The 14,519-nt window shown below is 48.5% G+C and overlaps 1 protein-coding gene across 1 annotated transcript; it reads left to right on the top strand.

Moving 5' to 3' along the window:
• Positions 1-679: 679 nt before the first annotated feature.
• LOC135891622 (CD209 antigen-like protein C) lies at positions 680-10,368 on the top strand. The gene is made up of 9 exons (XM_065419231.1): positions 680-776; positions 2,446-2,556; positions 3,563-3,652; positions 5,079-5,129; positions 5,283-5,372; positions 6,548-6,643; positions 7,697-7,848; positions 9,360-9,469; positions 10,245-10,368. The coding sequence occupies exons 1-9, from the start codon at positions 680-682 to the stop codon at positions 10,366-10,368; spliced, it is 921 nt and encodes a 306-aa protein (XP_065275303.1).
• Positions 10,369-14,519: the final 4,151 nt, after the last annotated feature.

Here is a 14,519-nt window from a genome sequence, read left to right as displayed (position 1 = left end):
TAGCCAGGATGGGTAAGGAATGGTGTCCCTAGCCTCTGTCTGTCAGAGGGTGGAGATGGATGGCAAGAGAGAGATCACTTGATCATTACCTGTTAGGTTCACTCCCTCTGGGGCACCTGGCGTTGGCCACTGTCGGTAGACAGGATACTGGGCTAGATGGACCTTTGGTCTGACCCAGTATGGCCGTTCTTATGCTCTTATGTTCAGAATGGTCCCAATTGCCAGTGTAGGTTCCTTCCATCAGGCCTTCTCACCGCACAATTCCAAAGAAACTATCTTGGGCGGGCTGCCATGATCCAAGGCCATGAGCCAAGAAATGCCATTTCCTGCAATTCTTACACAATTTTATATCAGTCCAGCTGGAATTATTTCCTTTTCTGATGATTTTCTGTATTTTTCTTGGATTGTAAGATTGTTTTTGCAAAAAGAGTTCTAAGAGTCCTTGACCTTAACTCCATGCTTCGGTATTCAGACCAGGCTTCAATGATATATATCCCGACATCTCTATGATTCTGCACTGACCTGGAGAGGAAATGGTTGGGCCATGATTCCTGACCTGGCAATTGTGAGAATGGGAAGTGTGACCACAGGCGGCCATTTCCCCGGAAAGGCATGATGAAGACTCCTATCGATATAAACTGCACCGACAGCAAGGAGTAGAACAGAGACATCTGCAGCCATGCAGCCGGACAGCTCCTACCACAAATGGGAAAGCTCAAAGCAAGTGGAACTGTCAGTGCAGGAAGTGAGCAGCGTACCTGGGAGAGGTGGTAAAGGTGAGCTGGCCCGAGGAAGGGTGGTCTTGTGATTAAGGAGCTGCCCTGGGAGTCAGGAGTCTTGGGTCTGATTCCTGGCTTTGCTAATTTGAGGTTGGCCAGTGCCAACAATCAGAATAGTTTCTCTCTCTCTCCCAATCAGTGTATTGCTTAAATACGGATATTCCCATCATCCACATAAACTCCTTTCTTATCATGGGGCAAACTCATCCCTGGGTCACTCCAGTGCCTTCAGTGTTGCTATTTCAGGGAGGAAACTGGTCCTGTGAGCCATGTCTTCCCGCTACAGCCTGAGAGGATTCTCATGTTCCCTTTAAGGCAGGGGCTTGTCAATCTGGGGGTCACACTCACCCTGCCCTCCCCATATTGCCAAAAGGAGAGGGATTCCCAACATGGAAAATGGAACACAGGGAAGACCGAGAAATACCTCAAGGTATTTACCCTGTGGTGAATCCCTCCCCTCCCTTTGTCCAGTCATCTTCTCTTGTGGGGAACCATGTTCAGTGCCGGGAGTCTCTCCCGAAAGGGAATGTTGGGGGGGTTGATCCCACTGTGACGTTATTGACATGAACTGTGACCGTATAGACCATTGTTGCAACCAAGGTCATATAGTGGCACCAAACCTTGTACAAAGGAGGTTAAGTAAGGTGTCCTTGAAAAGGTTATGATTTGCTGGTTATGATTATGCTATCTGTATGCATGTATCGTTTTTGTATTTGACGTTATAAGTATTGGCTCTATACTGTCTGTATTTCAAACTTGGACTATGCTTCTGGGTGCCATCCCAGACAGTGGGGCATCAGCACTGCCTAGCCTGCTTAATGGCCCATAAAGGACCATCAGCCATACAACTGACCCATTGAGAGAAGGCAGATACACCTTGTAACTCAGCAAGGCATGCAGGGACATGCCTATGGACAGAACTCTAAGGCTTTCAAGCCATGGCTGGGCAGCTTGTATTTGAGAAAAAGGAAGAACAAGTCACATGGCAGATGATATAAAAGGCCCTGGAAACTCCTCCAATTTCTCTTCAATCCTGCTTCTTACCTCTGGAGGAACTTTGTTTCACTGAAGCTCTGAACATAGGACTGAATGACCCATCCAAGCTGTGGATGTACTCCAGGGACTTGATTTGAGCCTCCAGTTTAATCCATCACTGCTACAAGCCTGAACCAATAACGTTGCCATTACTGTATATAATTGATTTCATTTAACCAAGTCTAGCTCCCATCTATATATATTTTTCTTTTTATGAATAAACCTTTAGATTCTAGATTCTAAAGAATTGGCAACAGCATGATTTGTGGTTAAGATCTGACCTGTATACTGACCTGGGTCTGGGGCTTGGTCCTTTGGGATTGGGAGAACCTTTTTTCTTTTGCTGGGGTATTGGTTTCGTCCCCATAATGAATGGCACTGGTGCTGATACTGGGAAACTGGAGTGTCTAAGGGAATTGCTTGTATGATCTATGGTAGCCAGTGGGGTGAGACCGAAGTCCTCTCTGTTTGGCAGGTTTGGTGCGCCTTAGAGATGGAGAACCACCAGCCTGGGGCAATGACTGCCCTGCTCTAAGCAACTTGTCCTGAAATGATACTTTCAGTTGTGTCCCACCAGAGTCAGCATTGTTACACCCACATTGAGAGATCTAACCAGCATTGCTCCCCACAGCTCTTTGCCACTCCAACTCCACCCAAGGGAAGGCCATTCAAATCCTGTATGTCCTGCTGGCGATTTGCATTGCAGTGGCCACAGCTCTCATCGTGGTGAAACTTGGGAAATGTAAGTCTCCTGTTCGTTTCTACCTCGGCCTCACATCTCACCTGCTAAGAGTGAGGCTGCTCTGACTAGTTTGGGGTGGATTTTAGCAGTGGGGCACAAAATTGGGCTGAGACTGGAGGCTCAGCTGTGACCTTAATTATGGAGCAGTTGCCATTGCTAGGTAACTTTCACTCACCTGTGAGTTAAGGTGACCGGATTTTCAAAGGGGAGGAATTTGTCTTTAGCATAACTCCCGCTAGCTTTCCAGGGGACTTGTGCTCGTAAATCTCAGAAAAATACAAACCAAAATCATTAACTAGGCCATGTTTGTGGTGACATTTTGAAGGTTGTGAAATATTCATACAAAAATGTTTTTTCAAGGGTGTTCTCGGGCCAGTGCAAAGGGCTGGCTGCGGATCCCGCTAGTGGAGAAGAAATGTTTGGGAGTGAGAACAATGAAACGGGGGCATCGCACAATGCGCTGCCACAATTACCTCTTCCACATTAGCACAAGGAGAGCTTGGGCCCGACAAATGAATTCCTTTCCTATTTAACTTTGCAACCAGCTAGCCACACACAAACCGAGACAGGCGCCTTGTGGCAGCAAGCAGATTTCTGCTCCGCACAGCAGTCAGAGCCCTGCATTGCTCTGGGAAGGCTGAGCCTTTTCACGCTCAGCTTTGCTATGCCCCTTTGAGCTGTCCAGCCACATTCCATGCCCGTGTGTAGCAGTAGCAGCTGCACCGCATAACTTGGGGCCACTGGCAGCTCAGTGTAACATAGAGCAGCCCCAACGCAGCTCTACATTGTACCGAGGACCGAGCTGGTGTCCAGAATAATGAATCCCGGTGTTGAGCAGAGTGCGCCTGTAGTGGAGGATCACAACTAGCATGAGGGAATGGACATTAGAAGTCTAGGGTAATAACAGGGAGGAAATCACGTTTTACAGCAGCAGGGATGTCCCCAAAGTTATGGGTTTCCCCTGCTGATAAATTTTACTCTGCTATCAAAAGTCTCATGTCTACAGTGTCCAAGGGTCTTGCCGAAGCCCAGCTGGATCGAGATACGATTAGAAGAGATGCCAAGAGAAATCTATCAGATCACCAGGACTATATAGGTGAGAGGATAAAGGAAATGTTTCTATTCCTTGTTAGACTTCGCGGATCTCTTTTGGTCCTTACACCTCAAGGGAGGAGAGAGTGGGGCCCATGGGCTCAGGTGCAGGGCTGGTGAAGTTGATGTAGCTCCTTGGACTACAATGGAGCTGAGCAGACATACATCAGCTGGGGATCTGACCCCAGCTCAGACAGGACTCTAGATTATTGTGGGGTGTGGGAGAAACATAGGAGGTGGAAGCAGCTCTTAAAAGTTGTTGGATAACATTGTCCTGCTCCTAGGATCACTGATTATCCAATGAAATTTTGTTTTGATGAGGTCACGTTTCTACCAGTGTCTCATTGGCTGAGAGTGTTATCCTGCTGGGGAAGCCATGGGCATGAGCGGAATTGGGCTGTACAGGGAGTAGGCACATGCCTGGGGCCCCCATAAAGACAACTCCTGCTTGGGTGAGTGGGAACTGAGACCCGTCTCCTCCAGGAAATTCCCTTGACCATCTGAAGAAAGGAAGCAGGAATATGGGCAGGGGGGGCCCCAGCCCTCCCAGAAGAGTGTGGTGGTGTGTCCCCAAACACCCAGCAAATGGCCCCTGCCAACCTACCTACAGTTGGTATTATTGCACAAGGGTAGGGCCAATAGGAGCCCTCATGCTGAGGTGTGCCTGATGCCCCTGAATTGTCTTAATGCAGTCCTGGATCTGACCTGTTTTTTCCACCACAGTTCCCCTGTGTGGGTCATTGACTGGATCTCTCTTAATAAAGACTGGTGTTAATTTGCTAATTTGCCCCTGGGACTCTAAACGCTGTAATGAGCCTGGACCCATCTGGACTGCATGGTTGTCTTTGTGTAGCATGTCCTGGACACTCAGAACTTCACAGTAACAGTGGGTTAGTACTCAAATCCTGCTACTTCAAAAGGGGGTCTAAGCAACAGCTGAGTAGAGGTTGGCTGCTGTTGTGCCTAAGGCATGGGCTGGAACTCACAAGATCTGACTTCATTTCCCAGTTTTGCCGCTGACTCCGTGTGTGACCTTGAAAGAGTCACTTCATTTCTCTGTGCTTCAATTCCACTATCTTTGAAATGGGTAACATTTCTTGTCTATTTGTATTGTAACCGTCTCTCATTCTGTGTCTATGCAGTGCCAGAGCAAGGGTCCCCAATTTGTGTTTGTACAGCACCTGGCACAAAGGGGCCCTAAGCTCTGGTGGGGCTTGTAGGTGGCACTGTAATATAAATAAGTAATAGCTATAATTGAAACCTATTTACATCCTTGCAAACGACTGCGCTTGCTCCATAAATTTCACACACTCCTGGATGAATGTGTGAAATCCAGCGCTCCTCAGGGGTGGAGCATGTGGGTGGGGCAGCATGAGGTCCTGTGTTGTTATTTAAAATGGAAACTCCCCATTCTCTTATCTTCCTTTTAGAGTTAAAGATGTCCAAAGAATTCAACGTGTTTAACAGTCGACTTCTTAATGGTAGGTTCTGCTGATGTTTGTCAAGAGGTTGGGCATAAACAGTTCCCTTGTCACAAGATGTGCAATAAAATCCTGGGGATTGCACATGGGTGGGGTCTCTCCCTTCGACACGCCCATGTACAGCAGTTCTTTTCTGCCCCCTGTTGTTTGCAGTGTCCAAGGAGCTGGCTGGGGTCAGGCTGGGGATCGAGGAGATCCAAGCTGATTACGTGAAAGACCCATCACATCTCCAGGACGCCATAGGTGAGAAACATCCTTTTCCTTCCAACGCCTGATCACTGCTACTTCCTTGTAGAGGGACCCCTGGGTCTGATCTTCCCCTGTGGAGGGGAAGCTGAAAAGGAAGGAGAGAAGGAGGATGAGAAAGGGGAAGTGTGAGGATGGAGCCGGGAGCCCTACATGGATAATCCCATTTTAGTTTGTGATCAGCTGCATCCTGCGCCCATAGGCCACCCCAGGTTTTATCCTGAGCCCCGTTCATGCTGCAGCAGAACTTTGGATCTCAGACCCTGATCCAGCAAAGGCACTTATGCATGTGTAACCCACTGGTGAGCACGTGTGACAGGTCCCCCACTGTGCTGATCTAGGAGATGATTGGGTAGCTTTGTCTCAAGCTGTAGTATTTCCTGCTTTTAGCCCTGGAGGACCCCAGTTCAATCCCCAAGTTGTTACCCACGATAGCAGCTGTCAAACAACTCTACGCTCCTGATTACTGTGTGGTGTAACACATGCTCAGAGCAGTGGTTTTCGACCTGTGGTCCGTAGACCTCTGGGGGACCACAGACTATGCCTAAGATTTCCAAAGGGGTCCTCGCCTCCATTCTAAAGTTCATGGGTCCGAAAATGAAAATAGGTTGAAAATCACCGGCTTTGTGTTTAAGTGCTTTGCTGCATTGTGGTCTCAGTACCCTGTAGATACGTGGGAGTGGTGGTGGCGGTGGTCGGGTGCTCTGGTTTGCTCAGCGCTGCTGAGAGTTCACAGGGCCTGCAGAAGGAATTTGGGAATGCTCAGCCTTTCTGGTATCAGGCCCATCCAGTGGAAACATGAGCCGGGTTCTGATCTTGGTTCTGCTGGTGTCAGTGCCGTGACTATGGATTTAGACCTACGTAGAAAAGCCCTGTGATGCAGAAGTGGAGCGTGGGCTACGTCATTGTGAGCCTACTGAGGTAAAAATTCCCTCACTGAATACAACAGTTGGCTTGAAGGAAAATCAATGAGGTGCTTAGATAATATAATAGTGGACTCCAGTATCAGAGCATAGATAGGTCGAAGGCTGTGAATGGGGACAGAGAGTGTGTTTGCGGATCGATGGACACAGAGAAATTTCCAGCTGCTGTAAAGGAAGTTCTGAGCCAGCCTAGAAATATCAACCTGTTGATTCCGGTGGCATTTTTCTACCCCCTGCCTCCCCTGACAGAGATAAAGTCGAAGGACCTGGATGAGGTGAAAAGGAACCATGACAGACTCCAGGAGGTCTTGAGCAGGGTGCAGGACGAGTTACGGAACCTCAAAGGTAAAGAGGCACCGGGCAGGGCTGTGACGCCTGTGACAGCGTTAACCTCAAATGCTCAAAGTCAGTGAAAGGCAACAGGGAATAGCATATTTGTCTGTCCTATTCCCAATAGGCCTATGGCCTGTGTAGCTCCCCCTGCACTGAAACTGACCACATCTCCCCAGCTGGGAGTCCCAAGTGGCTGTAGCGCCGGCACAGATGTCTCCTTTGCCACCCTCCTGTCTGGCCCCGATTCTCTCATTGGTTCTATGCCTTGGGCACCAGAGTTGGTGTAGAGCCAGCGAGAGACTCGGGGACCCATAAGCCATTCCCTGATACCTGCCCTCCACCCAATGGAAACAGACACAGCTGATAATCTTGGCCCTAGTTGCTAAATACATAAAGAAGCCTAACATGAGATGGATACAATGCTGTATAGCAGAAGCCACCAGATGGTGCTGTTGTACATCAGCTTGCAAGTTCTCTTTCCAAGCATGTCAGCTGTATTCAGTCTTTGAAGACATGCTATGTCGTTATTTGCAGGCTGTGATATTTTTGGAGGGGAGCTGTTGCAACTAGCAAGGGAGTTTGCTCCCTGCCTGACACACTCTAACAAGAGTCAGTTCTTGTGGCACAGTTGTGCCCAGGAAACTGGGCATCAGTGTCTGGGCTGAGATCACAGACTGGCCTGCTTTTTGTTTATGGGCACCCCGTTTTCAGGACTAGTTCACAGAGCGAAAATCAACAAGTTATACTAGGAAAATATTAACTCTGATTTATTTTTCAACGGGAAAGCGACCTACCAGGCCCTGCCATCTGCTACCACATGTCAGAGGGGTGACACTGCCATGTAACTTATAAAACCACTCCACAGAGGATGAATACAAATGTATGAATATTTGCAACAAACTATTTGGCAAACTTTTCAGGAGGGTGCGGAGAAATTTCTTCGTGAAATTTATTAATAAGTCCAAATACTGAATAAATGCTAGAATTTCTTTAACTGCTTGTGAGCACTTGGACTGCATTTTGACTCTCTAATGCAGGCTTGTCCCATAATTTGACTTCTCACAGAATTCACCTGCATGAAATGTCCACCTGGTTGGCAGCGTTTTGAGAAAAGTTGCTACTTCTTTTCAACATCAGCTAAATCCTGGCAGGACGCTAAGCAGTTCTGTACTGATCAAGGGTCTGGCCTGGTTATTGTTAACACCGAAGAGGAACAGGTAAGCCAGCCACTCAGATTCCTATTGTGTATCATGCAGAATGGAAGGAATTAAGCTCAAGGGGCCATATTCTGTGCTGTTACACCAGGGTGAATCTGGAGTTTCTCTAGATTTACCCCAGCATAACTGAGATCACAGACTGGCCCAAGTTCTCCAGGAATTTAGCAATATCTTTGGGTGTAGCTTGCTGCTCAAGGGACATTGAGGGGACTTGGATACTTACAGTCATTTGAAAAATGTTGCGTGAGCTTTGTGAACAGAAATCTCTGTGTCAGATGTGGATGGTTTGATGTGAATCAAAATTCATGTGTGTGTTGGGGGCAGTTCTAATCCCTTGTGAATTCAAATCACAGAGTTTCATGGGGACCTAGAAATAACATTTGATTGCTACTGACCTGGGCAGGATTTCAGCTGCTGACCCAGAGGTAAAATGCTTTTCACAGCAGTTCACTACTGCACTAGGAAAGGCCTTTTGATATCCTGTTGAAGACCCTATTCCAGATTCCTCATCAAGACATTGGAGAAGGAATCCTGCCCTGAGGGAGAATCCACCTTAAATTTTAAATTGAGCCCAGTGCCTGCTGGGAACAGGACTTTGGGAGACTAGTTGGTGCTGGGAGGATGCCCATGTAGTGCAGAGGTGGGCAAGGTACTGGTGTGAATCTGACTCACGAGCAGCACAGCTCATAGCATCTGTATTTCACTATCCCATCTTCAGTTGTGGATTTAAGGCTCCCCCAGTAACCAGGGTGCAGAATGGGACTTAACAGGGACTGTAAAATGCATGGAGGACACTTATGGCCATGGATTTCACAGTCCCCAGAGGCAGACCCTCAGCAGCTGTAGAAGGATTGAAAATGATCTGCAGTCCTCAGGCAACAGCAGCGTAATATTCAGCCTTATTATTATCACTTATCTGTATTGTGGTAGCACCTAGAAGTACCAATCGGGGCCCTGTTGTGCTAGGTGCTGTACATACGTCACAAAAAGACAGTCCCTGCAAGCAGGCCAGCGTTCACCTCCGATTCTAAAGGGGAAATTTTCAGGGCTAAGGGCAGAGATGATGAATTTGAAGTACAGCTGATCAGAAAATGATCTTTTCTTTTCCTGTGGAAAATTTCATTTTGGGGGGCAAACATTTATATATTGCAATTTTTTGGCTGAAAATCGAAACATTTCAATTTGGAAATGCTGCTGCAGTGCCACATGGGAGCTGTAGTTTGGATGCCTCAGGCCCCCATTCTTTAGAGGTCGGGCAACCCAGTCAGTCTACATCTCCCACGATGTACAACAGTCATTCCTCTTGAAGAGAGGAAGTGATGCATCATGGGAGTGCCTGCTGCATCATGGAAATGTAGGGTGGCAGCCCTAATGTAAAGGGTTGGGAAAACAGAGGGAGGGGTGAGAATCTACAGCGACAGACTCTGCTGGCCACAAACACAGGCCCCCTGAAACCTCCTCACCTCCTGCTTGGGATCATGATTGTCTTCTTCACCTGTTTTCCCACATAGACGTTTTTGTCAAACCGCAACACTGAGCGCAATGTGTACTGGCTGGGCCTCAGCGACTCAGCGAAGGAAGGGGAGTGGCGCTGGCTGGACGGCAGCCCCCTGTCTGTCAGGCAAGTTCCTCTTTGTTCAGTTTCTTTGGAGAGAGAACTGTCCCTTACAATCAACTGTTTCTGCTTTATCTCCTGTCCCGCTAAAGAGCCAGATGGAGCATTGATACCAAAGCAATTGATACTAGAGGGGTCTCTGGTCCCCTTTAGTGGCTAAAGCATGTAAAGAAGGTTATGAGTCTGCAACTGCCTCCATGCTAATGTCATCCAGGGTCAGCACAGAGCAGGGACTGGACCTGGGATGTTCCTGGGGAGCAGAAAGCTGCTTGACCATGGGGCATTCTGAATGTCCTGCTAAGGAACGGTGCTGGGGAGAACAGCAACATGGCCCAGGGGACAGGGCCGTGGACAAGGAGGCAGCACTCCTGGGTTCTAGTCCCAGCCCCATGAGTGTGCTCTGCTGGCCGACTGTGAGGCACGTCTCTCCCTGCTCTGTGCCTCAGTTTCCTCACCTGTAAAATGCACTGGAAACTGATGTCGTCCAAGCTGAGAACAGCTCCGGCTTGAGCAGTGACTGGGCCAGCTTCCCCCTGTTCAGTGGCTACCACCAACCTGCCATGGCTGTGAGCTCCAGGCATCACCTCAAGGAGTGAGTAGGCAGATCAGTCTATGCCCACCTTGACTCTCTCTGTTAAAACTATCAGACCAGTCAGTGCTCATTGGCGTCGGTGATGTGGAGACCTGTCCCCTAGGAGCTGGCTCATTTCACACCCCCTGCATGGATTAGGTTTTCAAATCAGAGACCTCTAATTTCACGTGGCTTCGGTTTCCTTCTCAGTTTCTGGGGGCCCGGGGAACCCAACACTGCTGCTGAAGAGTGTGGCACCCTGCACTCTGACGGGAACTGGAACGATGCCACCTGCTCCTCGACTCATTACTGGATCTGCGAACGGCAGTGCTAGCTGAGTCCCTGAATCCGCAGCAGGGAGGGGAGGTGTCACACAGCCTGCCCCACGTGGGACTGCTCCGGAGCTATCGTCTCTCTGAATCAGTGATTCTCAGACTGCCACTCGTGAGCTGCAAGAGGCTCTTTAATGTGTCCCCTTTGGCTCTTTTCAGCACATGATATTACAACACTGCGATTTAATTATTAACTGATGAATCTGGATGCTTTTACTATGTTATTAACCCATTGAGTTATCAACTTACAGTAAGCTACTAACTTATTTGCTGTGAGAATAATATGTACAGATATGAAACTAAATATTTCCCATCACACTGTTTAAATATGAATAGTACTATAGTCAATGAAACAATGAATTCACCCTACTGTGGCTCTTTTGCGTAACAGAGATGGCTAATTTGACTCCTGAGCTACTGAGGTCCGAGTATCACTGCTCTACATGCTGGGCGGCTATTGCAGCGAGTGGCGCTATGGGACAGGATCATGGAAAGCAGAGGTGGAGAAGGTGACTGGCATTGGACCGTCTAATCCATTTCCCTCCCATACAGGTGCCCAGGGCGGGGTTGTTCCCCTCAGGGCTCTAGCATTAAATGTGGCTCCCGCCCTTCCCCAAAGAGGTTGGAATTCCCCAGCCTGGTCGATCTCATTGCCAGGCTGTTCTTCCTGACACTGGGCCAGAGTCTGATCTCAGCTGCGCTGCTGTAAATGCAGAGGCTGTACTGGCTTCAGGGGACTCACCCCGAACTGACATCGATGTGAGTGAGATCAGAATCGGGGCCATTCGCCCTCAAACGTCCTTTTCTTAATTTCATCCCATTGCTCCTCGCAAGACCCCCTCAGTCAGGTCTATCTTGGAGGTCAGGGGAGGCCAGGAGGTCTGTCTGGCCTCCCCTCCATTTTCCCAGCCAGGGAGTGGGGAGTATTGACCTGGGAAGGTTGCAGGGGAGTTTTACTGGGACTGTCTGCATTGGGGATGGGAGACTTTCCTTGAGGGAAGATACCTGAGCATGTAACATGAGAACCCAGGCGGGGGGGTGTGGGGGGGGGTGAAGATCACGTGACCTCCTGGCCCGGGAAAGAAACAAAGGGAGAGGAGGGGCTGGAGAGTTTCAGTTTGGAGCTGGCTGGGAAAATCGAGGGGAGGCCAGACAGACCTCCTGACCTCCCCTGGCCCCCAAGATGGACCTGACTGAGAGGGGTCCTGTTGTCTGTACCTGCAAGACCTGTCTGGGACTGTGTTCCTGTCATCTAAATAAACCTTCTGTTTTACTGGCTGGCTGAGAGTCATGGTGAATTGCAGGAAGCCGGGGGTGCAGGGCCTTGTCTCCCGCAAACTCCGTGACAGCAGGATAAACATATTAATTAAACAACTGCTTGTTGGAGAGGTGATTTTCTAACTGGTGCCGGGACGCAGCCCAATCTGCTGTAAATCAGATTCGGCATCACTGCTTTACAGTCCATAGGGCCAAATCCATAGCTGGTATAATATAACTGGCGTTAAGGGGCCACATCTCCAGCTGATGTAAATCAGCATTGCTCCTTGGAGTCACGCAGCCATATCCCCCGCTGGTGTGTATTTACATAGTTCCATTGACTTCAAATAGCTCTATGCCAATTTCCACCAGCTGAAGATGTGGCCCAGAAAAGTGGTCATCTCTCTCTCTCTCTCTCTCTCTTTGATATCTGGGGAGTTTCTGTTCCGGGCGTTTTCTTTTTTAAATACCAGAGAGTTTGTTACAAACATTTTGCAGGCGTATGCAAATTCAAAGATCACCTCTACTGGAGCATGGCAGCCTGTGTGGGTTTCTCTTCTAGTGGACGGTACAGGAGTGGGTTTACCACATTTACCAGGGGCATGCGAGTGAAAGTGTGTGACACCGTGTGAATCAGTGTGAGAATGTATGTGCACACGCATGTGTATGTGCATCTGTGTATGTTTGTATGTTGACACCAGCTAAGGAGCTAGCCTATTTAATTTAATGAACTTATTCATGATTTACACCCATATATACAAGATCAGAATGAACCCCCCTGTGTGTGTTATTCCTGGCTATCACGTTAAGGCTAGGAGCAGCAGAACTTTGGAGTTCTGGTAGTGCTAAGTAAAGATCTCCAGAGTAGATTCTGATCTTAGTTACACTGGTATAAATCCAGAGTCACACCTTGACACTCAGTGGAGTGACACAAGATTTACACGCAGGGAAGAGTGCAGAGCCTGGCCCTTTGGCTGAACACTTCAGTGTATGTATGTTGTGGAGTTTAGGCCATGAGCCCCTGGGAGGAAGGATGGTGAAAATGGGGAAACATCTTTGCTCCATCGAGCAGGAACATGTAATATGATTCAGCAAGTCAAGGGTTAAAGGATTACTTTAGGAGCTCTATCTATAGCAGGTGAAAAGTCATTGCAAGCAACCCTTGTTTGGATGCCCTGGGCTCATGATCCCTGCAAGGCATCCCTAGGCGCTTCCAAGGTTTGGGTTACCTAGCTGCCTGTAAAGCCTGGGACACGGTCATTAGCTCAGGTTTGTCTGGACAGGTACTGGTTTCTTCCCACAAGAGTTGCAGTTGCCCTGGCTTCCACCCCCACTAGTGACCTCCATCCCACAATTCAGTGCTTTGTGTTAAGAAATTCCCACAAGCCCCTTCACCCAGGAACTACTGGACAGGTGAGTCCCAGAATGCACTGGAACAACCATGTCTGCAAGGGGTGGATGGACCTGGTGAGAAACACAAACACATATACTGTAATGATCATAATAGGACCCTCACATCAGAGCTCACAGCTAGTATGGGAAGCGTCCTTCTTACCCTAACCCATGACGCCTTCCTGTGTGGGCAGGACAGGGCCAGTTATAGGTGATGAGGATCACTGGGACTTAACAAATGTGGTACATTATTAGCAGGTGCAGATATATCCTCTTCTAGTCCCTTCTTCACAGCACTGTGGTTTGCTGCATCAATGACCATCTTATTTATAAAATAAATAAACAGATGCTTAAAAATAAAAGTGTTGCCAGTCTATACCTCCAGCCCTACAACTGCTACTGGGCTACACACTGCTCTGGCGATCTGACGGGCATTATGGAATCGGTATCCCACAATGCACTAGGGGTGAAACTGATCTCTCTGCAGAAGGCTAGCCCAAGGCTTAGGGCATAAGGAGGATGTACGTGGTGCCTCGGCCGGTGCCTCGGATGTGTATTGATGCCCACTTTCCAACAGTCCAGCTCATAGCATAGGCACACTTATCTGTGGCAGGGGCCTGCACTGGCACTGATCCCTGCTACAGGACTGAGGTATCGATTTAGTTGTAGGATAAAAGTCTAGCCACCTATGCAAAGCCAGGGAAGGACTGTGTGTTTCCTCCACAAACCACCCAGAGCCAGGGCGTGGGGACATTGGTGCAGCTAGGGCACAGGTCTTCCTATGGGGAGAAGCTGCAGTGGGGCTGGCTGCTAGTAGAGACAGGATATTGGGCTAAATGAAACACGGGTCCAATCCAGTATGGTGACTCCTATGCTCTAGAGCGTGGCTCTCAACCTTTCCAGGCTACTGTAGCCCTTTCAGGAGTCTGATTTGTCTTGCATACCCCCAAGTTTCACCTCACTTAAAAAGCACTTGCTTACAAAATCAGGCATAAAAATACAAGCGTCCCAGCACACTATTACTGAAAAATTGCTGACTTTCTCATTGTTACCATGTAATTATAAAATAAATCAATTGGAATAAAAATACTGTACTTACATTTCAGTGTATAGTATATAGAGCAGTATAAATAAGTCATTGTCTGTATGAAATTTTAGTTTGTACTGACTTTGCTAGTGCTTTCAATGCATCCTGTTGTAAAACTAGGCAACTATCCAGATGAGTTGATGTACCCCTTGGAAGACCTGTGCGTACCCCCAGAGGTACGCATACCCCTGATTGAGAACCACTGCTCTTCAAAGTGTGGGCAGTAGACCCATGCAGCTCACCACCACTCCACCAGCCACCCCACGGCCATGCACCCCGCGGCGGGGTTGTGGCATAGCTACACTCCATGGCACACAACATGGTCTCCCCTTTTACCTGGCTCCTGTGCACAGCTGAGTTCTGCTGCATTTCAGGCTATTTGCATAACCTTATTCATCCGAGCCCCAGCAGAGAGAG

The sequence above is a fragment of the Emys orbicularis genome, chromosome 19, assembly GCF_028017835.1.
Source record: "Emys orbicularis isolate rEmyOrb1 chromosome 19, rEmyOrb1.hap1, whole genome shotgun sequence".
Lineage (NCBI taxonomy): Eukaryota > Metazoa > Chordata > Testudines > Emydidae > Emys > Emys orbicularis.
Note: the sequence above shows the minus strand (reverse complement) of the source record. Positions and strands in the feature narration are given on the sequence as shown.

Excerpts from the sequence above, each read along its gene's own strand:
- LOC135891622 (XM_065419231.1), top strand. The coding sequence starts at position 680 with ATGCAGCCGGACAGCTCCTACCACAAATGGGAAAGCTCAAAGCAAGTG. Across the intron at positions 777-2,445 it reads ACCTGGGAGAGGTGGTAAAG|CTCTTTGCCACTCCAACTCC; the intron begins GTGAGCTGGCCC and ends TGCTCCCCACAG. Across the intron at positions 6,644-7,696 it reads CGAGTTACGGAACCTCAAAG|AATTCACCTGCATGAAATGT; the intron begins GTAAAGAGGCAC and ends GACTTCTCACAG.